The sequence below is a fragment of the Solea solea genome, chromosome 1 (assembly GCF_958295425.1).
Source record: "Solea solea chromosome 1, fSolSol10.1, whole genome shotgun sequence".
NCBI classification, from domain to species: Eukaryota; Metazoa; Chordata; class Actinopteri; order Pleuronectiformes; family Soleidae; genus Solea; species Solea solea.
This window is the reverse complement of record NC_081134.1, coordinates 7,339,496-7,365,622: the sequence shown is the minus strand read 5'-3', so window position 1 is coordinate 7,365,622 and position 26,127 is coordinate 7,339,496. Positions and strand designations below refer to the sequence as shown.

At 40.5% G+C, this 26,127-nt stretch overlaps 1 protein-coding gene across 1 annotated transcript; it reads right to left on the bottom strand.

Annotated features, from left to right (window-relative positions):
• Positions 1-1,593: 1,593 nt before the first annotated feature.
• Positions 1,594-22,129, bottom strand: slc1a7a (solute carrier family 1 member 7a). The gene is made up of 11 exons (XM_058651096.1): positions 21,594-22,129; positions 17,944-18,023; positions 12,107-12,322; positions 9,315-9,357; positions 8,618-8,849; positions 7,766-7,865; positions 6,857-7,090; positions 6,467-6,661; positions 3,387-3,521; positions 2,965-3,064; positions 1,594-2,197 (listed from the first exon to the last, which is right to left on the bottom strand). The coding sequence occupies exons 1-11, from the start codon at positions 21,732-21,734 to the stop codon at positions 1,931-1,933; spliced, it is 1,743 nt and encodes a 580-aa protein (XP_058507079.1). The 5' UTR covers positions 21,735-22,129; the 3' UTR covers positions 1,594-1,930.
• Positions 22,130-26,127: the final 3,998 nt, after the last annotated feature.

Below are 26,127 nucleotides of genomic sequence, written 5' to 3'. Positions count from 1 at the left end.
GAAACACAAATAAATGTACTTTATGAAAAGATATGTACAGCAGCTTCCCTGCAGGAGTGGGATTGCCACTTGCAAACCATTGGCACGTTGGCACGTCTGTTTTCCTTTCATCAACAACAAATCTATTTGGGATAATTTGAGCAAATAAGTAAGGTGTTGGCAACAAGCGGAGCGTGAGAGAGCAGGTGTGTGCTTCACAGCCACAGTGGAGAATTATCACATGATGAGAGGAGGTGACGAGGAGACAATAACAGACTGTGAAAACATTATTTATGTTAAGTATCCACCGCCAGTGTGTGTATGAGTGAGCGAGACTGTCAGCGAGTCTTGGCTGTTTTGCTTCCCTGCTACGGAGAAAATGATCCACACGTCTGTCATGAACACCCTCTCCTTTTATAGCCGGCTGTATTTTAACATCTCCACTGCAGATCTTTCGTTTTTTCCCCCTACTTCTCCCATGGTTGAGCCGTTTTTGAGAGGGGTAGGGAGGCTTTTTAGGTCTGGTAACTTTCTGATGCATGGTAGGTATCTTGTCTGCTGACGTGCTTGGAGCAGTGTTGTTGGGTGGTGCAAACGGACCAAAACACAAACCAAAATTTAACATGTTTTGCGACTCACAAATGAAAGCATTAACATGTTTTTATAGTCTCTGATGGCACATTATGGTCATTTGATGTCTTAAAATAATAATGTCATGCCTTTAAATACTTGCACTTGTGCATTGCATGTTTTAACACTTTGATTCTTCTCCTCCCATATCTCCCAATACAACTTCACAAATAACACAAACCGAACGGCATTTGTATGTTTTGATATGTTTTTCATTTCTCTGAGTTTTCTTAATTTACAGTGCTGGTACATGATTTTTCTTCTTAAATATAAATTTTAGACTACAAGCTAATGTTTCTTGATACAAATACAGGATTTTTTTTTAAACATTTGAAATACACACTTGAACAGCTTATATCACATACATATGGACAGAGTTCAGAGTATCAACCTGTTAGTGTTGAGTGTCTACAGCAGTATTAACGCTCTGGTCCCACGTGTTTCTGCTTTGGTTGTTTAAGGCAAAGAGGGAATTCAATGGGCTGCAGAGACGACTCGACATGACTTCAACACAAGTACAAACACTCATCTTCATTTTTATTATGATATTGAGCATCATTTTTACCTTCATTGTGGCAATGACCATACAGTACTGCAGTACCCACTTGGATTCAGGACAGCAAGGCAGTGAAGACGAGTGTGAGGGAAAGTTGTTGCTGAGAGAAAACTGGGGAAATTGTAAAGAATGCCATTTTTTCCCCCCCAAGATTTAGCCAGTTGTGTCTTAAATATAAACCAAACTGTTCCATATGCTTGCCTAAATACATGTTCACAGTTCACTTTTATTGCTTCTTGCCTTTTTGTGTCTGTTGTGTGCTTCTTTGAGTCAGAGAATCTACTGGAAAAAAATATTCCAAGCAGGCAAAGATTGATTTTGAGGACAAAAATAAAACCAATAAAAAAAGATAATATATCAATATATATATATATATATATATATATATATGTATATGTATATGTATATATATATATGTAGTCCACAAAGGGAAATGTTCCTTTTAGTACATCTGTTTTTGACTAATGTGCTTTCCTTTTTCTCTCCTCTGAGAGACTCGCAGTTTCCAAGAAGATGTGAAACCTCAGGAACCATCAGGATTAGATCCCTGGTTTAAAATGTTGGCCAACCAGAGCAGCACACTTCCGACAAATATGTACACTCATAACATACACAATCAAATGTGGGTCACTGTATTCACTCATTCTTGGCAGCTCTCCGATAAAACATGTGAACCTGATCACATCAATTCTCCAGTTTCTCTTTCGCTCCTGCGGCTTCTGTGGCTCTGGATGTGCCATTAACTTATTAGGAGGACAGCATCTTTTATACATTAGTCTCCAGCCCATTCATGTCAACTGAACAGTGGTCCTTATCCCTGTGATCCCTCTTATGATGAGAGGAGTGAGCGTGCTTTTTCTTCCCCGTCGGCCGAATCCCCTCCTCCAGCTGCATCAGGCGAGCCACATCCGGGGAGAGGTGGTCGGGTTTGCTGCCCGGTGGAGGCGGCTGGTAGCAGCCGTTCTTTTGGTTCTGGTAGGTCATCATCTGCTGGATGCTTATCATGGGTTTGGTCTCGCAGATCAGTGGCACCTGGTCGATGAGGAAGAAGAAGAAGAAGAGAAAGTCAGCTTTTCAATTCACACAGGATTTTTATTGGCCTAAATTAAATATATTACCCATAAGTATTATAGTATTTGTGAATAATTGTTTTAAAAACAATTCAGTCAGCAACACTCCAAAAACCAAACAGGAAGTGAAAAACAGGAAAACCTCTGAACATAAATGACCTCAAGCTAAACACTCATGCATAGTGTTATCGAGCTGTGGCTGTAGCTTGACTTAAGACAGACAATTGGACAACTTGCCGAGTATGAGCATACATGTGGAGAAGAAAATCAATTTATTGGCCGTGTGCGTTTGACTCCGCCTCCGTAGGTGGTGCTGTATCTCTCTATAAGCTTGTGTGTATTGAAACTGTTTCCTGTTGACCTTTCTGGGAGAGCTTCCGGGTCAGACTCCAGTCCGACTAAGCGTATACATGCAGGACTAATCAGACTACGAATCACATTTTCTGGGTATGTTAGTCCGACTAAGACTAGCTTGAAAATAGTCAGACTAACTGACAGACATTGAGAAAACCAAATTATTGTCTTAGTTGTATTTTTTAACATGCATGTTAACACACTGGCTGAATAAAAAGCCTGTTTGAGACTGATCTAGAACGGCGAAGGCTGGGTGGTGACAGCAAAGCTTTGCCATCAGCGGCAGTGTGGGGCAGCCTTGGCGTAGCAAGAAATGAGAAAGGAAGAAGTTTTTGCCAAATCAGAATCCATTCATTTGCTCTTTGATGCTCTCACCTGCTCGCCCTCTTTGACAAAGTCTTTTCTGCAGATGTGAGCCATGATGCCTGTGGCCAGAGCGTCACCCATTACATTGACCATGGTCCTGAATCGATCCCTAGACAATCAAAATGAGTCATTTGAGCTATTAATGATTAAGGGTTACACAACATATAAGCTTACAATATAGATTTCCAGATACATAAATATAGCGTACACAAGATGGGGACCAGGGATAAAATGAAAAGAGACAGATTTTTTTTATAACCCTTTGGGTAACAGAGTTGAATCAGAGGAAACCTAGGTGCATTTAGCTGAATGCATGTAACATCCAGGTTAGAGTTATCAACTAAACCTTACTGCTACATACACATACACATCCTCCAGTGTGATTTGATTGAGTTGACCTGTTCATGGTGGAAGGACTAATCCTTACTTACAAAGCCCAGTCAACAGCAATGATGAGAGTGATGTCATCAGTAGGCAGACCCACAGAGGTCAGCACGATCACCATGGTTACAAGTCCAGCCTGTGGGATTCCTGCTGCACCAATACTGGCTGCAGTGGCAGTGATGCTGGGAGAACACACACAGAAGAGCAGAGTGCTATTATTTTTCTTATAATAAACAGGATGAAGGTCAAAAAAAGGTCAAATCCCCTCCTTACTCCATCTCAACTCTTAACCAAAAAAAATCCCCTGGGAAGGACCGGTTAGGCCGCTGAGGAAGTTGAATGTATTAATGTATTTTATGGAGTTAATTTTTATGGCTGCGTTGTCCTGTGTCTGAGTTTGTCTTATGTCTGTCTCGTGTGGCTGTGCAAACAGACAATAAGACAACAAGTCTCATCTGATCTTGTTTTGTCTTCTTATATCTGTGGATTAAATATGAAAGGGGTAGAATTTAATGATTAAAAAAACAAAATTGAGAAGTCAATTCCCATTAAAGGACCTTTCTGAAGGTGCTTCCATTAGTACATGCTACTTACACTTGTACTTCTCTATAAATTGAATATAACTTGCACTATAAGATTTCACAAAAGCATATGAACAGCCTTCAGGTTCCACAAATTTTTCATCCCAATTTTCTTTCTATAATTTGGTGACTCAGAGATACTGTAGTCCTTTAAGTGGTGGGTGGTGACGATGAGCTGAATGCCTTGACAGTGTTGACCTATATGTTCGAGGAGGATACCTGACACACGTATGTGACACAATTAATTTCTTGGTCTTCGTGCCTGTCAAGGTTGTCTACAGCTGTAAATGACACACAAGTGAACACCACTCTTTGAATTCCCAGGTCCCAGATTTTGAACATATGAGCTAAAAAAGTCTTTAAAGTTAGGCTGTTTTATTTTTGTCGAATGTAGCCTGTTACACAACAGACTAATGAACTAATTGTTCACACGCAGCATCTTTTGGACACACAAATGCATTCTTTTCAAAGGAGCTGTGTGCACAAACGAGTGGAAGGCGATGCGGTCCGTTGCAACGCACCTGTTTTCTGGGCCCTTCCAATATTTTAACTTTGAAGTAGGTCAAACTGGTCTTTGTCCAGGAGAGGATGCACCCTGACATGGCTTCTTTTTTTCTTTTTTTTTTACACATGCATCGAGCAGCAAATCTGCTGTGAGAGAAACATGGTCTTTCTTTGGATGGTTTTTCTCAGTTTAATGTGTTAATAAATTGACTCCAGGGTTTTGCTGGCTTGGTATCGACGGACCCTGGCTTCTTTCATGTATCTAGGCACTGTATGTGAAAGTCCTCTTTCACAGTTGACAGTCTAATGCTAATGCATTCATTGTCTGCGGCTTTATCCTCCACATGAGGGTCGCGGGGCTGCTGGTGCCAATCCCAGCTGACACCAGAAGGCGGGTGCACCCTGGACAAGTCGTCAGTCCATCGCAGGGCCAACATATAGAGACTAACAACCACCAACCTTCTTGCAGTGCGTCACTGTCTGACACAGGCTGCCCACACTCACTTTAAATTTAGACTCTTTAATAAGAAACTCAAGAACTACTTTTTAGCTGAGCATGTTCTTGTATTTTCATTCTTTCTTCTGGATGTTCTCTCTGAACAACGTGATTTCAGGTATAACCGACAACTTACACAACAAAGGCCAACTTGCTACCACCTGAGCCACAATAGCACCCCTGTTCTATCATTATTATTCATGTTTTTAGTGATTTATCTACATGGTACATCATTGTTTCCTCGCAGCCCATGAAACAAATGTTGCCTCAAACAGTGTGAAGGCCGACAACCTTCAGCTCGTAGGAACGGCAGATAAGGATGAGGATGGAAGTAGGTTGAGCATGCAGATGGAGCAGCTCCATGGTCATCGGCCAAACAGCGCGGGAACAGGATGCAGAGAGGAAAAATTATTATAATTCTGCGTGACAAGGGAGATGAGTAATGCAGGTCATATGGGTCTTACCGCCAAAGGGATTACGATGGAATGTGCACAGACTGCAGCCACAAGGAGAGGTCTACTCAATGTTATCACAGTAGTAAATCAAATCAGGAGGAACATGTTTTTTTTTCTTGACCTGGGAGTGCTTGTTTCACCTGTGGCTGAGAGTTGTAGTGTAGTTGTGTTAGTGCGACGGGGGCTGTTTGTGTTTTTGTTGGTCTATCAGTCTGTCTGTGTTTCTGTCTGTGTTCCTGGGGCTTCCAGACCAGATTTAGCATAAATCAGATCAGACTAAGAAGCTCATATGAGGTGTAATCTGTGTGACATTTACATATATGTGTATTGAGTAAATCCCATAATAGTTTTGTATTAATTCAGAATTAAACTAAACGTGTGATGTTAGATAAATTCACATGTGGCACACCACAAGTGTGCCGCTGCCATTTTTGACCCGGATGAAATTTGCTCATATTGTCTCACACTGGGACGAGTTGTTCTCAAATTTGCTAGTAAGAAAACCCAAATCAGAAATATCAGGAATAAAGATTTAATAAAGAATTAAAACCTAGTGCCTAGTTGCCAGGCAACTAGAGACTCAATGAAGTTATTCATAGAAGAGTAGAATTAAATTACATTTAGCTTTACTTACAGTGCATATTCTCATCCAAATAATAAGACATTTTAATAGCACTTTAAAATGATTAATGTATGGTCTGTAATAGGGTATTGGAAATTACAGGAAATTGTTCAACAAACGAAGTTTAGACGTGTACTTGAAGAACTCAAGAAAAGGTCCATCCCGCTAAGTATTGCACTGCATTTCCCACACTGCAGCCCTCTGGAAACTTCCAATAGCATCTACTCCTGCAGAAAATCTTCAGCATCACTAAAGCTCTGCTTTAACAAGATGAACATTACACCATGTGGCTAACTGGACATGATGTCTCTGAAGTTTATGGGATGTCTCTTTAAACCCTGCCCTTTATTACATTTCAGTAAAATCCTCCTATACAATCAATAACATTTTATTTATTTATTTTGACTCAGGAGAATGCCATGCATTTTTTAACCTCCGTTTCCTGCTGACATCCATTCGAGAGTCTTACCTGATCGTGATGATCTGCCCAAAGTCAAGCTCATAATTATTCACTTGGGCAATGAAAATGGCCGCCACGGCCTCATAGAGCGCAGTGCCGTCCATGTTGATCGTGGCCCCCACAGGCAGCACAAAGCGGATGATGCGTCTGTCGATGTGGTTGTTCTCGAGGAGGCACTTGAAGGTGATAGGCAGCGTGGCAGAGCTGCAGCAGCAATACATAATGTTAACACACCTTCAGAGACAAGAGCCACCCCTGGGTTTCTTCAGGACTATTCTTTAAAATGCAAATTACAACCTTGAGGTGGAATATACATGACTGAAAACAGTCACAAAACATTTATTATTATCACTATTACTACTACTACCCAAAAGTCAAAAATCAGAAGCTTCACTTTACCTGGAGGAAGTGGCCAATGAGATGAGCAGGGCCTGGAGAATGCCTCTGATATAAACAATGGGACTCTTCTTAGTGATGAAGAAGTACATGGCTGGGAGGATGAACAGGCCGTGCAACACCAAGCCCATTACCACTGTGATGGCATAAAAGCCCAGCTTCTTCCCCATGGCCGAAGGGTCGTCCATCTCCAGGATCTTCCCAGCAACCAGGAACACGATGCCGAAGGGGAAATACCTGTGAGGGACAGAAGAGTCCTTACTATTCACACACCACTCGTCGTGTCAGCAGTAAGAAAAGAAAAGCCTTCAATAAATGACTGATTACTCAATGGGGTTACAGCTCTGTGGCGCTGTGTTTAAGTCCAGCAAAGTTTACATGATGCAAAGGTTTTCCTGATGATGTTCACTTTGGGTCACCAAAGTACAATTTGACTGAAGGAGAACATTCATTCATTCATTCATTCATTCATTCATCCATTCATTTTCTACTGCTTTATCCTCTAGATGAGGGTGGCGGGGATCTGACGTCAAGATCTAATCTCCTCTTGACTGAGGAATATAGGCTTTATCAACATTGTGTGAACTCATTTGACAATGGTTTTAATCTATACATACGTGTTGTTTACATTTAAAATTGTAATATCTTTGTAATCCATTCAGTGGTTGTTGTATGGTGGCACTAAATTCAAAGCATCATCGAAGTATTAACCAGCATATATAAGTAGTTATGTGGGGTTCCTTTAAAAACATTCAGGATGATCCAAATTATTCTATGTCTATGGGACAGAGGCGGTGGAACATCTGACAGACCATCTGACAACTGATGCTGTCCAAAGAGCCAAGCAGCTGGACTAAAAATGAGAGCTTCCCACTTGAATTTTGAAATTTACTGCCATGATACAACACTTACCAGATGACAATGGCAACAATCTTCAACACTGCTTCATTCAAACTCTGGCAGAAGTTGACCAAAGCGCTCCCATTGGGCCCCATTCTTCCCAACATTATTCCTGGATTGAAAAACAAAAACAAACTAGAGAAAGGCCACCAATAATTTCTTATGTCAGAGTACGTATAGCAAATGTAGACCTCACCCTGAAAGCTTCATATAAATTAAACAACGTTTGTTACTTGAGGTGTGCTTCCTGTTGCCAGTAGGTGGCCCAATGACTAGCTTTATGGGTTATTGTTGTGGACCAATAGACACTAAAATGACACCTTTGGCTTCTACAAGGGTTGCCATGGTAACCTGCATAAAGTTTAAAGGGAGATGAGGGTGGCATCTGTCTGGGTGTAAACTATACTTCCTGCAAAATTCATCGGATCGCCCTAAAACTTCAGTCAGATTGCAGTTTTCATGAATGTTCGTGCATTGCAAGGCCGTCAAAAGTGTCCTCGAAGAGTAAGTGAAAGAAATCGAAATATATGATTAAAATAAAGTATAATCAGATTGGATACAATAGGAAAAAACATAAACAACATAAACAACATGTAGGGAGTATAATCTGCAATGTTTTATTCATGCAGGCATGAATAAAACATTGCAGATTTTCTGTGATGAATGCAGATGTAAATCTACAATAATGTCAACTCCCGTGGAGAATATATTTGTGTTGTTTGCCTTTCTCATGGGAGTGTAACACAATGTGCCAAGACTTAAACCAGACAATTACACATCGGCCCACATGTGCCCATATCTACACATATGTGTTTTATAGGCGATTCTGTGCAGACGTGTGTCACCTCCATCTCAACCACTTACCCATTGTTGCGGAGAAAATCACAATCCCCAGCACATTCATGCCTTCGCTGGTGCCCGGTGATGTTTTCATGATGACATCAGGCGGCGGTGTAAGGTCCAGTGAGAAGTTCTGCACGTCCGTGCCATTGTCGTCCTGGATGCCGTAGATGTAGAGCCTACGCGTGGTGGTCTCATCCAGGAGCTGAGCTAACGTTGGTTTGGGGATGAGTTCGGGGACTCTCTGCGTTCGGTACTAAAAAAAAAAAAAGAGAAAAGAAACAAACATCAGGTCATTGAATCAACATCGACAATAAAAAACAACAACACAACAACAGCAGCAAAACAAATGTGTCAAACTCTAATGATGACACCTATGAGCTCAGAGGTGATAATATTTAATTGGAAGAATCACATTACAATCTCAGTTGTTTATGTTGTATTTACTAGTGATAAAAAGTATAGTAAATAGAGCAAGCATGCTTACATTATTGTCAACATGTTCTAAATTCTAAAACAATCTTAGCATACATTTTCCTTCCTCAACATTAATACCACTCATATAGGTGCAGGTATGTATGTACGCTACATATGAAGCTGTAGGCAGACTATGGTAAGATGATGAAGATGTCAACCTCAGTTTCCAAATATCGTTGCCTTTTTAATAGGTTGAACGTCTTTGCCGGTTTCTCTGTGCAGTGTCTTTATTTTTTCAGCTCACCTGTTGAAATGTAGCTTGCACCAGGTTTGCGGGAAACATGTTGCTGTGGAGCAGAAAGACGAGAAACGCATTAGACTCACTTACTGAGTGGATGGAAGTATAGCAAAAAAGAATATTAAAAATGTCCTTCATGGTCGCAGAAACTAGGTCACCTTAAGTGGCATGTTGTGTATTTGATGGAGTGCTTCATTCAGTTTCTTCTTAATATTTTGCAAAAATATTAACAACTCCGATGAAGATCCCTGAAAGATAAGATGCTATTCTCCGTTTTGTCTTTGTCAAATTACATAACGTGTGCGTCCCATCTTTTCCCTAATGGTTTTTACACTATTGACCTAGTTTTTCTCCACTTGTAAACAGCTCAGATTGTGTAAGAATGAAACATAGTCACTCGTATTTCACCCAAACAAAGGTGCACTAATTAAGTGTATCATCTTTCTCTGTTAGGGTTCTGTTCCATGTTCTTCTGTAGTTAGGTGTAGGCAACTGGACTTGTTTGTTTTTTGCTTGAGTTTAGTTTGAAGAGGCTTCTTCATTTTCTATAAAAGGATTTCATCTTTGGATCACATGTCCTCCATGTGCCTGTGTGAACATGTATGGAGCTCAGCATTGTGAAACACAGTCATTCATTTGACAGAATTTGATATCAATTCATGCTTCAATGCTTCAAAATATACAGCCTGGAAGCACAGCAGGCAGTATTTATATACTGTATATATATATATAGGTATAACATTTATTCAAAAAGCCTCAATGAGATTTTTTTTCAAATACTATTTAAATACAAGAAGAAACAAATGGAAGATATTTGATAAAAATCTCAATCTAAATTCATTCATTCATATACTGTAGCACCTTTCATCATCGCTCATCAAAAATCACGGTCCCCCAAAATCATACAAGATTAACGGAAATTAAACAGGCACCAGAGATAAGAAATTTAGGAAAATTAAGATGAAAAGATGAATAATATAGCATTTTTTATTATTAATTATTAAAAATTATTAAATGTGTTACGCTGATGAGGTAAAGTGGACTAAGATAAAAGAATGTTTGAATCTGTAGAATAAAATAAAAGCTTTGCATTGTTAAATGAAGTTCAGTTAAATGTCATGAAAGGCTGCCCTCACCACATGGGTTAGGGTCACCTTGATGCTCTAAATGTATGCACATTAATGTCTCTCTCTGGCTCTCGTGACCAATAACTAAAACCATAGTTTTTGTGTAGGTTGAGCTGTAAATCTATAGTTTGATGTCTAAAATGCAGTTGAAAAGGACACAGTAATGTAAAGCTGAGTGTCCTCAGCATAACTCTGGATACTTATGCCATGCCTCCATTACTGAGTGGTAAAATGTAGCAATTAAAAAAGCATGGGACCTAAAATTGAACCTTGTGGAACGCCGCAGTTTAATTTAAAATGTTTGGACAAGGATTCATCCATGTTTACCAATAATCCCTTTAAATCATCAGATGTCGATGAAATTGTTTTGGTCGAGGCAAATTGTTTATAAAATGGAGCAATCTATTTATTTACTGTAATCTTTTTTAGATAGGACTAAATAATGCTGTCCGCATGTAGTGTTATATGTCCATGATTTGATATGTAGATTACATTTTAACCAACACACACTGTAGTGTCCGTCAGTCCGTCTGGGTCAGGGTCAGAGCTTGCTGACAGTAAATCTCACATCAACACAGAACACAATCAAAATTCAGACAGCACATTGCACATGCAGAGAGATTAAAGGGCATATTGTACTTTCCAGTATGTAAACTGTGCGCTGGCGTAAAATAAACATATGTCAAAGACAGAGTATCCCGTTCAGCCGATGACAAAGCAGGCTAATGAACTATTCTTACCCTTCGAATAAATCCAAGTATGCATATATATATATTCATAAATACTGTGCTCATTATGAATACTTATCACACACTCAGAAATAAAACCTACGGCCGTAGAGGGGGAGAGAGTCAAGCCTGTGTGTGTGTGTGTGTTCCACTACAGTATGGCTGCATGATAGATGAAGGCTGTAAAGAAGCTTTGTGAGATAAATCCAAAGCACAGCTGTCCTCCGTCACACACACGCACACACACGCACACACACGCACACGCACACACACACACTCTGCCATTGCCTCATGATCAGTACAGAGTGGTTTCCTGAGCTTGGCGAGTTTGAGTTTATTACTTTTTTTCTTCTTGTACAATTTGATTGCATTTTCTTTTTTTTCCACCACTATCTGATCTGATTCTGTTAAAAATCTCAAATGTATTATACCAGACTGAAAGAAATATGAAAACGTTTACAAAAACCCTTCCAAAAAAAAAATTCCTTTATATTTAGAAGGAACCGTCGTCATGAGTGGAAATATTCCGACGTGGAGTCAGATGTTGAGCAGCACTCGGCGTTAAAGTCTGTTGTCTTTATCCCTGTGACCAACTGTCACAGTGACACACTGTTTTCCCGCTGTGGCACTGACCGAGGTTCACCTTTGACCTATGCCTCAAACACAACACCTACATCCTTCAGCAGCTCTAATTAGCTCAGCACAATAACCCACTGGCACACGAGGCTACAGGCTTTACAGTGTGACCTCAGGCATGGAACCATGTGCAGGACGGGAGACATAAATTATAACACACATGCACATTTGCACAGCTATTCTTCTTAGGGCTCTTGTGTTAATGCCAGAAAAGGTCACTGAAATAGAGACATTTCACTGCTAATTTTCTGTGTACCACTTGGTTTTATTACTCAGGTACATCAGGGTGCCGCTGACATTCTCCTACCGAATGAGATCCAGTAAAGCATCAGCAGAGCTGGTCATTGGCTTCTTGCTTTCCTCAGAGTCCTCCTTCTGAGCCGCTCCTCCTGGGTGAATGATGTACACCATGACGATGCCCACGACCACGGCAACAAAGGTGGTCCAGAGGTAATAGGAGATGGTCATGATGCCCAGGCGGCTGGAGCACTTGGCGTCCAGCGCAGCGAGACCTGACATCAAACTGACCAACAGAGACAGACACAGACACAGGAAGGGAGACAAAGAGTCAGAGAGGCATGCAGACAAAAGATCTTATTAGAAATTGAGACTTTGTGAGTCAATTCAAAAATCTTTGGGGCCTCAGGCAAAAGAGATCTGAGGGCCCTGCATCAAACTGACAGTGGCATTGCGCTCAGTTTGAACTCAATTAATATTCTGCTATCACATCGTCCTTCATCTGCAAACAGGCTCAGTGAAGGCGTTCTATCAGACCTGACTCAGGGAGTGTGTGTGTGTGTACACCAGCAGCAGAGACGCAGGAGCAAGGAGCATTTATCCCATCACACTGTGTGGCTGCACAAGCCTGGGTTCTTGGAGCAGAAGAATTGACTTATCAAGTGAATTATTTTATAGGCACTGCTTTGTGTTTTCCGTCAAACTCTATCCTGTTTGCAGCCGTCTCGTCTCACGTCGCTGTCAGCACTGGTTGTTCTTATTTCATGGATTGCTTAGATGGTAGAGCTGAAGCCACCTGCGGTGACCTGGATTCACTTCCACCTGTGGTCATTTGCTGGGCGTCTCTTACTCGCCCCCCCTCTCCCTCCTTTCATGCATGCTGACCTGTCTAATAAAGGCAACAATATCTTTAAAAAAAAAAAACGTTATGTACTGCAGTTTTAATTACAATTTTGTTGCCCTCCTTTTCTAACAGAAAAAAGTAAATCATGACACAAGTGTGCAATTTAAATCTGAATGGGAAGCGTTCAAACAGTTTGCCTGGTCGAGATGTTTGTTTTCACTGCATCAGCATTCACTGCAAAGCAAAGCTGTGGGAGGTGTGTGGAAGGTGAGAGTAGAAGAGAGAAAAAAATGGTTGTGAAGCTCTCCATTCTTTTGTGCTGGGCTCACAAGATTCTCTCCATGTCAACTAATGTAATTTGTCTTGACTACGTGAATGTGTGTCTGTCATTTGCCTCTTTATCGCCTGTGGAACGTCTGACACAAGGTTTCCACCCCTCTGTGATTGTCCTATTGTCACATGTTCGAGAGAATCCGGTCAGTGTTTTACATCTTTATGAGCACAGTGATGTAAATGTTCAGTCAGTCCGAGACTACGCGTGCAGTTTAGATGCAAGGATAACGATTGTGTGCCCTGTCCTGATGTGTTGTTTGGTTATTTAGTCTCTTGTCTTGGCTTTGCAGTAGAATCTCTAAAGCTTTTCATAGATGCTTTTTGGTGTTTTCAGCCACAGTCAAACTGCATGTCTGGCACTATGTAACTGTTGTGCCTCACCTCTGTCATCTGAGGCATAAAATGTATTATCACACTGTGGGAGTGACACCAAATTAATGCACCGTTACACTGAGAAACACAGAGAGAGTTGTGTGGAGCTCATAGGCTTGGACTCAATAGTTTGATGTAACGTAACAGACATTTAATATATATAAATAGTTAGATATTATGGATTTTCTGCTTCTCTTTTTTTTTTTTACTTCTTTCCCACTCCTGCCTTAATTTGATTTGAATGCTATGCTTCGTAAATAAAGTAGTTATTTTATTCTGGGGCTACATTCAGATTACAAGCCATAATGTTCAACCGATTTTCTAATCCGATTTGATGGTTGACAGTCATATAAATTGGTATAGGTACTGCAGGTAACATAAAATAGAACCTTTACTACCTTTACTAAACACTGAACCCCCACAGGGTAAATGGCAGCCATCAGTGGAAAATTGTGTGCGACACTGAGCTCTAGAGGACGACGCTCTCCTCCACTGTGTCGCACGGCTCAGCACATACAGCACATGCTGCCAGTGCAGGTCAAAGACCAACGCACAGTGCATTTGTATATAGGCAAAAATGACATGATGAACTGATGATGATGATGATATTTGTCTGATCTAGGAACACAAGCTGATTAGAAAAATCAGAATTGACGATCAGTTTTCTGTCCTCTGTCCTCGAGCCATTTCTGATAAGTGACGACGCTCTCCACCTACTGTGCTCCCTGATCTGAATCAATGGAACAAACCGCTGATAGCAGCCGTTTAATCCTTCTTATAGGCAAGGCAGCTCCCTACACGTGTGTGCTGATTACATGCGTTAAGTGGTTTGCTAACAGTCAAATGGAGTGCACACACAACCCCCCCCCCCCCCCACAACTGCTTCTCACATTGATAGAACAGAAAGAGAAGATGTCAGGTAACTGATTAAGTAAACCTGCTGCTGCAGGAATGATGATGATCTACAAGGAACATATCAGGGTTTATTTACCTGCTGTAAATACAAATAGTAATTATTATTAGAAGGAGAAGAAGGACAGACTTTCTGTGCCTAAAGTGGTGAATAATGGCTCATAAATGAAAGATCATGCCCATACATATGTTATTTCATGTAATGATGGTGTATGAATCCCGTATTGTATGTATGGTAATGCACATTAATGTCTATAATGGTGGGCCATTAGGGCACCAGTCAGTAACAAAGCCAAAGTGTGATGTAGCAAGCATGTGATTATAAATCCATATCACAGACACTACAGACACATTGCATGGACAGCGCAATCACTTCTGTCTGTCTGTCTGTCTGTCTGTCTCTATCTATCTATCTATCTATCTATCTATCTATCTATCTATCTATCTATCTATCTATCTATCTATCTATCTATCTATGGTGGAGGCAGAAACTCAGCCTTTCTCCTGGACTTGTAGGTCAGTTCTTGCCAAGGAGAAAATCATGTGATCACTTTTAAATAGAGTAACGTCCCTGGAATCCACTTTGAGAACCATTGTCGCAGCCTAATGCATACATTACGTTATATGTCCGATATACGTACAGTTTATACAGAGGCCATGAGAATGTGCAATACAGACTTATATCCTTTTTTCAGCCCAACCTAGAGAATCTAATGAGAAAACAAACCTTTTCACCAACTATATCAACACACTTCAGCAAAAAGTACTAATAAATGTTTAAAAGCGGATTGAACTTTGGAAATACTCCACAGTCCAAAGTCCACTTTGTTCGCTTTTATGAACAAAAAGAAAAGAAGAACGGTCTATTTTTGTGGCTTCTGCACAATTATTGCTACGTCATATACATACGAAAAAAAAAATTCAGTATACTACGCATGTGTCTTATCTTATATCTTTACGTAGCTTTGTACAAGTGTTTCAATGACTTCAAAAACATAAGCGGTTTGTTTGATTTGAAGCAGAAGCTTAATAAAAACGAAGAAGAATGAGTCCGCCCCCATAAACTGGCTGTATGAAATGACACCTTGTCAGCTGACAAACAACTCGACAACGTCCTTTCTTATGTTTCCTGAACAAGCTTGGAAACAGGAGGGCTGAGCGGAGACATCCTTGAAGCAGTCATTTTAAGATACATTCTGACCCTCTGATAGACCATGTAACTGCTGCAGCTCAGGCTGCCTATTACTCACACACCTCTGCAACACAATGTCCAAGCGGAGGAAATATGACTCACAATCATTTGTGGTTGTTGGACTTTTTTTCTTTTTTCTTTCCATGACTTCCCGAGCATGTGACGTGCACTCAAATCCAAACGCGTCATCTTGGAAATGTGAATCTGTGACACACATCCGGGATATACAGTATGTGCTTTCTTTAATCTTTTAAACCACACACAGGACACACTCCTGTGTGCTGTGCTGCATCCTCACCCGTCTCACAAGTCAATACGACTCCACGATGCATTGCTTATTTTCTACACATATGCTTGGCGTCTACAGTCAACATATGTGGTTAGAGTGTCACCACAAATGGAAATGAAATGTTCCGTCACTGTAAGTAAATATTCCGTTTAAACCTGTAGTCACTCTTGTGCAGAGGCTGCTTATTAAAGTGCTATTCACTTCGATCCTCAGCTCACAACAAAAGCACTGATGAAAAGCGTCCAAGGGCTTCATTAAAATACGAATGCTGTCAGTAACCAGGAAAAGCAAAAAACGGAATTTTGTTCCATTCAAAACATTGTTGTAATGAAATAAAAGATGTGTACCGCATAAGGACGCAGTTAGTGGACTGGCCCTTTATTCTGCTAACACATTCATGGGATAATCTGGTTTCTGCTTTCTCTGCAGGCGCAGATGGTCCTTGGGAGGGAAGTGAAGGGAACAGGCAGGCTATACTGAAGGGCTGCGGCAGATATTTACCCCGAGAGAAGCCCTAACCAGTCTGTGCATCCCAGTGCTGAGACACTTGAAAGAGACACCAGGTAACACATGAACCAGGACGGTGTACCAACCAGCTGGATACTGGTGCGGTGCTGTTTAAATGACACCACTGATTACAGCTCCGACAACTCTCATTTGTGAACTACTGAGCTCGAGCTTTTCCCTCAACTAGTGCATTTTCTAGATCACAGACGGTGTATTATACGCTCAGTCGTCGCTCCTGCAGCTCACGCCAATTGTCACAGTGTTGAATGCTTGTGCCTTGAGTGCTTCTATATTTCCTTGTTCTGAATTGAAGTGTTGTTGCAGTCTGCCTGCCTGCATGCGCCCTTTCAGATTAGATGTAATTAACATGTCTTTGTCTCACATTCGCCTTCACGTTTTGAATCTTCAGCTGTTCTGTGGGGTGGGGGGCGTTGAAGGGTTGGTGGGGTAGGGACAGGAACACACATAAATACACAAATAATAATCCTGTGGCCCTTCGGCCTTTGCCTCCAATATGAAACACCCAAGAGAGAGCCACGGTCCGCACCAGCAGAGATACAGACGGAGAGAGACAGACTGCAGTGAGAGGCAGGGAGGATTAACTTCTCATCCAGTCTTTGCTGTTGCATAGATTGTAAGTAGCTTATTGCACAAAGCAGCCGGCATGTAACCAGTGCGTTTGCATGGTGTGTTTTGGGCGTTCTTTTGCATGTTTGACATCACTGACCTCATGCAGGCAACTAAAAGCTTTGGGCCTAAAATAGTCAAACTGGAGAATCTGTCGTCCTGCGTTCTTCTAAGAGTGCATCCAGAACAATATAGAAGCAACACCCGTCTTTAATCCTCCAAGGTAACTGGGTGTGGTCTTGTTTAGATTTTGCTTTTCATCCACATACACAACTAATTCTATGACCTGACGCTTCTGTCCTCCAAAACATCCTTCTCTTCTTTTTTAAATGACACGTAAAACGATTATTTTATTTCTTTAATTTGAATCCATTGCTTCGTTTCTTTTGCATTTGCCTCAAAGCCATATTATTATTATTGTTATTATCTTTCAATACGGCAGAAACATTTGTCCTTGACTGAAGGGTGAGATTTGATCTTTCTTTGCCAGCTAATGTTTACATCTCTTAAACCTCACAATGATGTGGGTTGGAGGAAGCGTCCAAGAAAAAAAAAAAAGGAATAACTCAAAGCAAAATATTCCAAGGCTTATATTCCAAATACAAGCCTTGAATGTGCACAGGATGATTTTGAAATGTATTCTGTTCAGCTGCTGTAGAACTGGGGGTGATGTGATGAAATAAGTGGGGTTTTAGTGGCTGAATTCTGGACCCTCTGAAATGTATGGAGTGATTTAATGTGTGTGTCTTGAACACATTTCTTCCACTCCAGTAGGTGTGTGTGTGTGTGTGTGTGTGTGCGTGTGTGTGTGTGAAGCTGTATTGTTCTCACCTGGAGACGACAAGTGGCAAAATCAACATTTTCAACATCCTCATCAGCAACTCTCCAGGAAACTGGAAGTACTTCACCTCCTACAAGCAGAAAGAGAAAAACACTGTTTATACCTCATGAATACAAAGCACCAGGAAATTGATATAATAATCTCTCTGCAGTGAGCTGCTGTACATTCATCCTCCCAAGTTACACGTTCACATACAAGATCCTTAAGAAGCTTGTGTTTACTTCTGTTTTACCTTGTAAATTCCACAGATGTGCAGGGTGTTTCTTCTTGGTGTGTGTGTGTGTGTGTGTGTGTGTCTGCTTTGCTTATAGACCTGTCATAGAGACCAGTTTGGCGTAAATGAAAATGTGTTAAAAATTGGGACAACGGTTCAGGAAACCACACCTGTGTGACAGGACATGTTACATCTCCAATCAACATGTTCGAGTTTCTGGTTTAGTGTAAATAAACAAAGGCTGTAATTGCAATACAGAAAAGCTAATACAGAGAATAGAATAGAATAGAAGACAATAGAATGAATCACACTCATGACACTATAAGACCTCAAACCACAATAAAAGTACACTGAAATAGTATAAAACAACATTCACTTTTAAAATAAGAGTAAAAAGGGAAAAGTAGAGTTGCTGACAGCTGTTTCTGAGTTTTGCAGTTTAGTGAACACAGTATACACCATCTCTTTTTAAGACGTCTCACGGCCCGTGCCGCTTTATAATGAGTTATTTATGTTTTTTTTTTGGTATCATAAATATATTTATATTGTAAACTATTTGTTCCATATCTAAACAAACACTTTTATTCTGAAAGTATGTGATCATTTGGCCCCCTAATGACCAAATGAGACACTCAGTGGCCCCCAGGTCAACGTAAAGACACACTGTGTATGGATATTTCAGATTGCGCTCCCAGAAAAACATTAGCATTTTACTTTTTTGCAAAACCGTGGGGAAAGTTGCATTTGTACATTCTGTTCATTGTGCATTTTACATTTTAACACATTTATATTAATCTTTTTACGGTGACAAAGTCTCTCAGCAGAGGCGTTTGTGACAGGTCGATACCAGGCCTTCTGGTGCCGTCCATGTGCGTTTCAAAGCGCCATGTTTCAGAACTGATTGTGTGTCCTTGTCGAGATGAAAGCTTTTGTTATCTGTCATTCATGCGAACCCGGTTGTGTGCACTTGTTTTGCTCAAAAGACTCAATGAAGAAAACAGTAACCATGGAAATGTGAAGTGTCGCTCTATTGACAGCCCTGAGTAGAATATTCGATAAAAACAATGTTTTCACAGGCAATTTATTTCTTCTTAGAGTCAGGTTATTCTGGAGTGTAGTTGAGAAGCACCAAACTAACAATCTGCTCAGGAGCAAGAACAAGCACAGACAGTCACAGGTTTTATATTTGTGACGGAGAGACAGAAATATGATTTTTCTCTCTGTTAATCACCACGTTCTTAATATTCAAAATGTGTTAACCCACCAAAAGTGTTGACTTTGTATGTCATGTATATGTAATACATCGTTTTTATTTATTTTTTTAATTTACTCTTCTGCAACAAGTTGCTGATTATTATTATACTGGTAACCAGGGGTGTTTCAAAATACTTTAAAGGCCCCCTACAGTGAACTGAACCGAAGTGAGCTCGTGGCACTGGGCATAGTTGTTTTTTTGTTTAATGGTTAAATTCCAGTCTGTTCACACAGTAACTTATTATAAATTTAAAGGTCATAAAATTGTTGTTGCTGGCATAATCAGCTGTTGTCGCAGGCCCCAGACGATTATGCGCTTTGCTGGATTTCTCATTGATGCTGCGTTCCAGTGATGACACGCTGGGTGGTGTCTCGCCTTTTCATAAAATTGGACTTCAGAGCAAAGTTTTTTGTGCAAGAGAGAACACGAGACACGACACATTTACTGAAAGGAGAAGGCTATGTACAAAAGTAAAATAAACGAGCTGTGTGAGTGCTCGGGCCCTAATTAAAGCAATATCCGTACCGTTTACACTGGGAGATATTGTGCTTATACACATTAATAGACATTAATTCAACAACACATGCATGCACAAACATTATTTGGCAACGGCTAAACGTCTTACATACAATTCTCCTTCCTGCCTCAGTCAACCCTAAATATTTTTCTTCTTCTTCTTTAAAGAATTTAAAATAAAAATAAAAAATTGCTTTTTCAGCAATTAGGACTTTTAAGATTAGCGCACCCGTCAATAAAGCAGTCTGTTCTTTCTTACGTTAGTTTAAATGAATTTAAACCAAAAAAGGCTTTCGGAAGTAATCACACAGCTGCCTGCAAAATGGTGGTCCACATTTATCAGCAGTGTCTAACTCCTGAATTACAAGAATTTAATTCCACTTTCGATTCAGCCAGTGTGACGACTAATGGTAACTTTGTGACTGCGAGCGACTAATCTCTAATCTACCCTGTGGCAGTTAATTTCCATGAATACAGTACATTTCTGAGACTATGAGCAATCCTGACGAGACACTTCTGCATTGATTAAAAAGACAGAAGTTAATATTCCATTTGCTCTTAAAGGTCCATGTGTGCTGTAGCAGACGAACCGTGCTGATGTTTTGCATTATATTTTTTCATTCTCTCGGGAAATATGGAGCATGCGTGCACACGTATACATGCAATAGCAATCACATTATCTTTGGTCTCATTTCTCTGAGCAGACTGACAATAACCATCAACCGTCATGGTGCAGTAATCCATGTGCAATATAGCGGGTGCAAAAATGATTTCCTGCTACTGTGAACTATGCTGTTATCAGGACTGTGCGAAAATTATATTTTAAACTGTTTTCTATTTTTGATTCACTTTTTTTCCCCCTGTACATACGTTAAATTCACACATTCTGGTTATTATTTAGTTACATGTATATGTCATAGAATTTAAAGGGTCATATTTCGTACTCAGCACTCATGTCTTGATTTCATCTCTGAAGGAGCAAATGTAAAACCCATCTTATATCCCTGTGGGTATAATTGCAGTTATTTATGATTGTGAAAATCTGGATGTCCAAATCTGACAAACAGACGTTTTTGTCCTGGAAGTACATAAGTGCACTGCAGTGTTTTATTCCTATTTGTTAGAATAACATTTTACTAGATGGGAATAAAAAAATTAAATTGGGAAAACATGTCAGCCACCAGTCAGAGGACAGGTGATTTCCAAAGATCGGCATCGCCAACAGCCATAGAAAACCCTCTATTAGTCGACCTCTAATATCACGATAGATGTGTTGTTCAATGTTAGTACTGCGTGTACTGAGTGTAGTTTTTTGAGTGCAAAAACATGGTTTCGTGATTCATTTGGCGTTGAACTCTGGCTTTAAGGTTAAATTAGAGGTCGCAAGTCAATACATTGGCCTCGCAGAGGAGGAAGTGATTATCTGTGCGTGTGAGTCTGTGTGAGATGTTGGACATGAATTGGGGCACAGAGGCCGAAGCAGCGGGAGGGTTAACTGGGTTATCTTTTGTATTGAGGTCCGTGGTGTGGGAATTCATCTTAGTGTAGGAAGACTTGAAGGGGTCAAGTTAGGGGCAGGTGAGTGTGTGTGTGTGTGTGTGTGTGTGGGGGGGGGGGGCAGGTTGAAGGGTTGGAGGGTCATGTTACTCACTGACCTGTTCAGAGAGTTGCTTGCCTCTGAGGAAAAAGCCCAGCAGACAGCCAATGACCACGGCCAGCACAGAGAGGATGAGAAGTCCGTTCTGCTTGCAGACATTCTTCACTCGCCCCCACACTTCCTTCAGAGCCACTGCCATCCTCCACCACTGCCTCCTGCTCCTCCTGGTCCTGACTGCAACTTTGCAACCCCCCCCCCTTTCCCCCCAGAGAAAAACCAACCCTTTTACCCTTATTCAGCCATACAAAACCAGCGCAGAGCCAACAGCTGCCGCCACACCGGGAGAATCAGAGGGTTGACGAAGCAGCAGGTGAAGCAGGATGGACGGATGAGGGCCAAAGAAGCAGAATAAAAGGATTGTTCAAGAAGAAACAACCAAGAAAGAAGAAAAAAACTGAGGGAATACGATGGGATTTGGTTGATGGAGAAAGCAAAAAGGTAAAAGAAAGAGGTAGTTGTCCAAAAGTAAAGCACTTCAGGAGTTTCTGCTCTGTCATGCGTCCTTGGTTATTCCACCAGACTAAAAGCATCACACTGTCACCCTATCTATCAGTCAGTCAGGCAGTCACCTCCCCCTCTCTTGGTCTTTCATCCCCCCCCCCCCACACACAAACACACACTACACATTACCACTGGTGGCCAACAGGGGGCTCCCCGACAGCTGGTGGTATTGTCATCAGGGTTAAGACTAAGATCCTATTAGGCCGCAGTGCACGACTCAGATCTGAGGCTGGATTAGTGAGCTCTCTGAACAATTGGACAGTGGATTGTTCCAGATGCAGAGAGAGAGAGAGAGAGAGGGAGCGAGAGAGAGAGAGAGAGCGAGAGAGAGAGAGAGAGAGAGAGCGAGAGCGAGAGAGAGAGAGAGAGAGAGAATGTGATAACTGTGACAAAAGTGACATGAGGTAAAAACAAATGCAGAAAAAAACAAAAACAAAAACTGGGTCTCACAGTCCTGGTGAATTGTTATGTTTCACTTAGATATTGCACAACTGCCCTCCCTCCCTCCCTCCCTCCGCTCTGTCCCCACATGCTTTAAATCAACCACTATTGCCAAGTGACCAGCCTAGAAATGACCCCTGACCCCCATAGACAGCAAGTTCTAGAGAGGCTGGTTTAGTCTCTTATCTAGTTCATGATGTCCCGAAGACACACCTGAGGCCCAGGCAGTGAAGAAGCATAAAACACACACTATAACAAACTCAGATATAGCTCCTTTCTCCAGGTCAAAAGACTGCTCAGTAATGAACTCACCCAGTGTACATGCTACTCTTTTCACAGATACACTCGTTATAAACGTCTCAATTCCGTTTAGAGCCGCTGAAATTGCCTCCCGCTGAAAGGCTGGATGATGGAAATGGATGAAATGGAAATTTTACCAGAAGCCACAGGTAAAAGAAAAAGAGAAAAGCATATCAGGTTCTGAGAGAAGATAATTGAATTTGCACTTGAGATTCTGGCATTCTCTCTGAATCCAATGGTGTAGCAGCAAAGGCTCTTCTGTGTGAACTGGAGACAAGGAATCTACAAACCACCGTCAGGCCCATTCTTTTTCCTTCAGTGTTTTTATCCTTTTATGTTTATATTGTTTCCTGAATAATGAGCGGTGTAACGATTACAAACCACATGCACATTTCATACTGGCACTGTCCAGTGATGGAACATGGCAACATATCATGGCTGCATGTACAAATCCAAGAAACAACTCAGTTTCAATGGCAGTGATTGACAGCTCGTATCGTACGGTAGGAGCCCGGTTACAGGGCAATAAGTAAGATGTTTATCTCAATGCTTCAAAAATAGGAGTTCAGATTCTTCTCAGATTCTCAGACGACATCTTTTTGAGACTGTGGAACCTTGGAACCTTTTTCATGTAAGTGCTGCTCAGACTCTCAACCAATTTAAAATGCTTTTATCGTAGCCCTTGTGTATGTTGTAGGAATTGCTGTTCATTTGTATTTTTAGAGTTTGTCAGGTCAAATGTGCTGTAGAGATACAGTTTGACATGATTACACTCAGTCAGACACAGCTGTGGAGAAGCTGGCAGGCAGATGCAGAAGAAGGTTAACCGTGACAAAGTGAAAATACTGCGACCTCCGGGCAGAACAAACAAATGTTAATTGTGTTATGTTAGATTTACCGCATGTGTGTGTTTGTGTTTCTCCCCTTTCTGATAAAATCACAGACCTGCCTGCAAATTACTAGCTATAATTCAGTGAAAAATTCATATCAATAGACAGAACAGGCAGATGATAAAACGATGACGGTATCAATGGAGTCAAGCAACCGAGTCAGTGAAATGGAACAAAACTGTAACATCATTAAATCAAAAAAAAAGATTCATACACAACAGGAAATGTCAATTAGTGAAATAAGGAAAAGCTCTTTCATCAAAATGAAATTTTATGGACAGATTGAAAAGACGTCATCGATTCTGTTGACGTCTTTCAGCCTCCACCTTCCTCAATCAGAGTCTAACAGTGTATCACGTATTATGGAACATATGCATTCAACACATTATTATTATTTTTTTTTTATTATGTATGTGAATGTATTTTCTGCTTATTCTTTTTTCACTGTGTACAGCAGTTTGTTATTTCTTGTTTTATACTTCAAGTAAAGTAGTAATAAAAAAAAAATCCTTTACTATCCAGAGAGTATAATAAAAAAAATACCCTTTTGACTAACTATTTATTAATGTACACTGCCCCTGTTTCTCAAAACCAATATATCAATCAATCAATCTTTATGACATGACCTATCATTTAATATCACAAGACTAAGATGAATTTTTTGATTAATACAAGTCTTAATTCCGTTGAGTCTCTCCAACCCTATCATATGTGGAAATATTGTGGAAAAAAACCTTGACCTGCGACTGTGACGTCAAACACAGGCATAGGGAATGTGAAAAGAGACGACGTCCTTGCTGCTCACTGCAGCTTTTATTAAAAGCTAAATAAAAAGCAAAGAAGAGGGTATTGTATTGAGCGCAGCATATTTAAAGCAGACCAAGTGTGTTTGTGTACTGTTTGGTCACTATTGTAAAGACATGGCCACGTGTACGCAAGAGGATAAAGGCCACGTGTAAAACATTTCTAGAAACCTAAAAATAAAAAAAAGTAAAACAACCTGAATTCATAAGTGTGTCCTTTTTAAAATAAAAAAAAAAGTTTTTTGAATTTTGTTTCCAAAAAAATGTGGCCCTGATCCCTTTATTGTACAGATGCCATTTAAAATGCATATCTATTTGGAAGTCATAATTACCACTCTTTGGTAAAAAAAACAAAAAAACAGTGACTGAGTGAACAGCATGGAAATAACAGTTTATTTGTGCCATAAATCAGTATTTTATACTGTACTCGCTCACATCATGTAGTGGGTGGGGTAATTAGTGGGTATGGTGGGGTGGGATGTTGTTGGATTGCTTGACTGGAGTGCTACAAGTGTTGACGGCAGCAGAGAGGTGCATATTTACAGGGCTCATAAGAGACATTTACTGTATGTGTTAGATGGTGCACACTGGTTAGAATTAGAAAATATGTCATGGTAAATAATTGCTTTGTGTCTCATGTCATAGTGAACATTATACTTTTAAATCTCTTTGTGAATATAAAACATGACGTTATGCCTTAACCCCTCAAAACGTCTTTTTTGTTGTTGCTTATGAATGCTGTGAGTAAGTGGTTTTGCCATTTTTCCAGAAAAGCTTCAAATATCTGGCAGTTATTTACAATTTAAAATGAAGAAAAATAAAAGCAACAGATTTTGCGAGTTAAATTAGAATTTTGAACAGTATTAAACATCTTTACGATAAAAAACTATTCACAGGCGTTTTTCCAACTCTCTGGTGACAAAGACGCCAATCCTCTGGCATCCTGTAAAAGTGCCAGTGAAATGACCATAATAATCACATGTTGGCTTGAATGTGCAGCTTCTCAGTTTTCAGACACCCTTGGAACTTCCCCATTAGCACAAACTGTCACCTAAGTACTGCAATTCAAAGTGCACTTGCACAAAAGTGTCTTCGGCGATACGCTCGGTCTTAAAGGGATAAATCCTTACATTAATGTTTTATTAGATGTGTAATAAAACAATAAAAGTGCTGTCCCAAGTGTCACCTTTAGGTCTGATATGAGTCTGTGAACCCTGACCTCAGACCTCCATCATCTTGATTTCACTTTAGTCCTGCGCCATGCTGCACAACAGCTTATTTAATTCCTATTAACAACAATGGCCCACGTGTGACACAGGGGGGGGGGGGAAACCACAGGCTCTCCTGCTATGTTAACATAACATGCTTCCGACGATAGATGATATTAATCCAATTGTAATCCCAGATGCAGATCTGCTCTGTAATCCCTGACTGACTGCAGCTAAAGATGTGAGATAGGATGCAGACAGGCGACAGAATCAACCTGGGAATAGCTGGACTTATACTCACTGTGAACGGAGCGATGTGATCCAAAAACCCCGTAATATCATGTAAATTGTTCTTTAAGAACGGGCGGGAAAAACAACAACAACGTATG

Excerpts from the sequence above, each read along its gene's own strand:
- slc1a7a (XM_058651096.1), bottom strand. The coding sequence starts at position 21,734 with ATGGCAGTGGCTCTGAAGGAAGTGTGGGGGCGAGTGAAGAATGTCTGC. Across the intron at positions 12,323-17,943 it reads TTGCCACTTGTCGTCTCCAG|TTTGATGTCAGGTCTCGCTG; the intron begins GTGAGAACAATA and ends TCTGTTGGTCAG. Across the intron at positions 2,198-2,964 it reads TTGTCAAAGAGGGCGAGCAG|GTGCCACTGATCTGCGAGAC; the intron begins GTGAGAGCATCA and ends CTCATCGACCAG.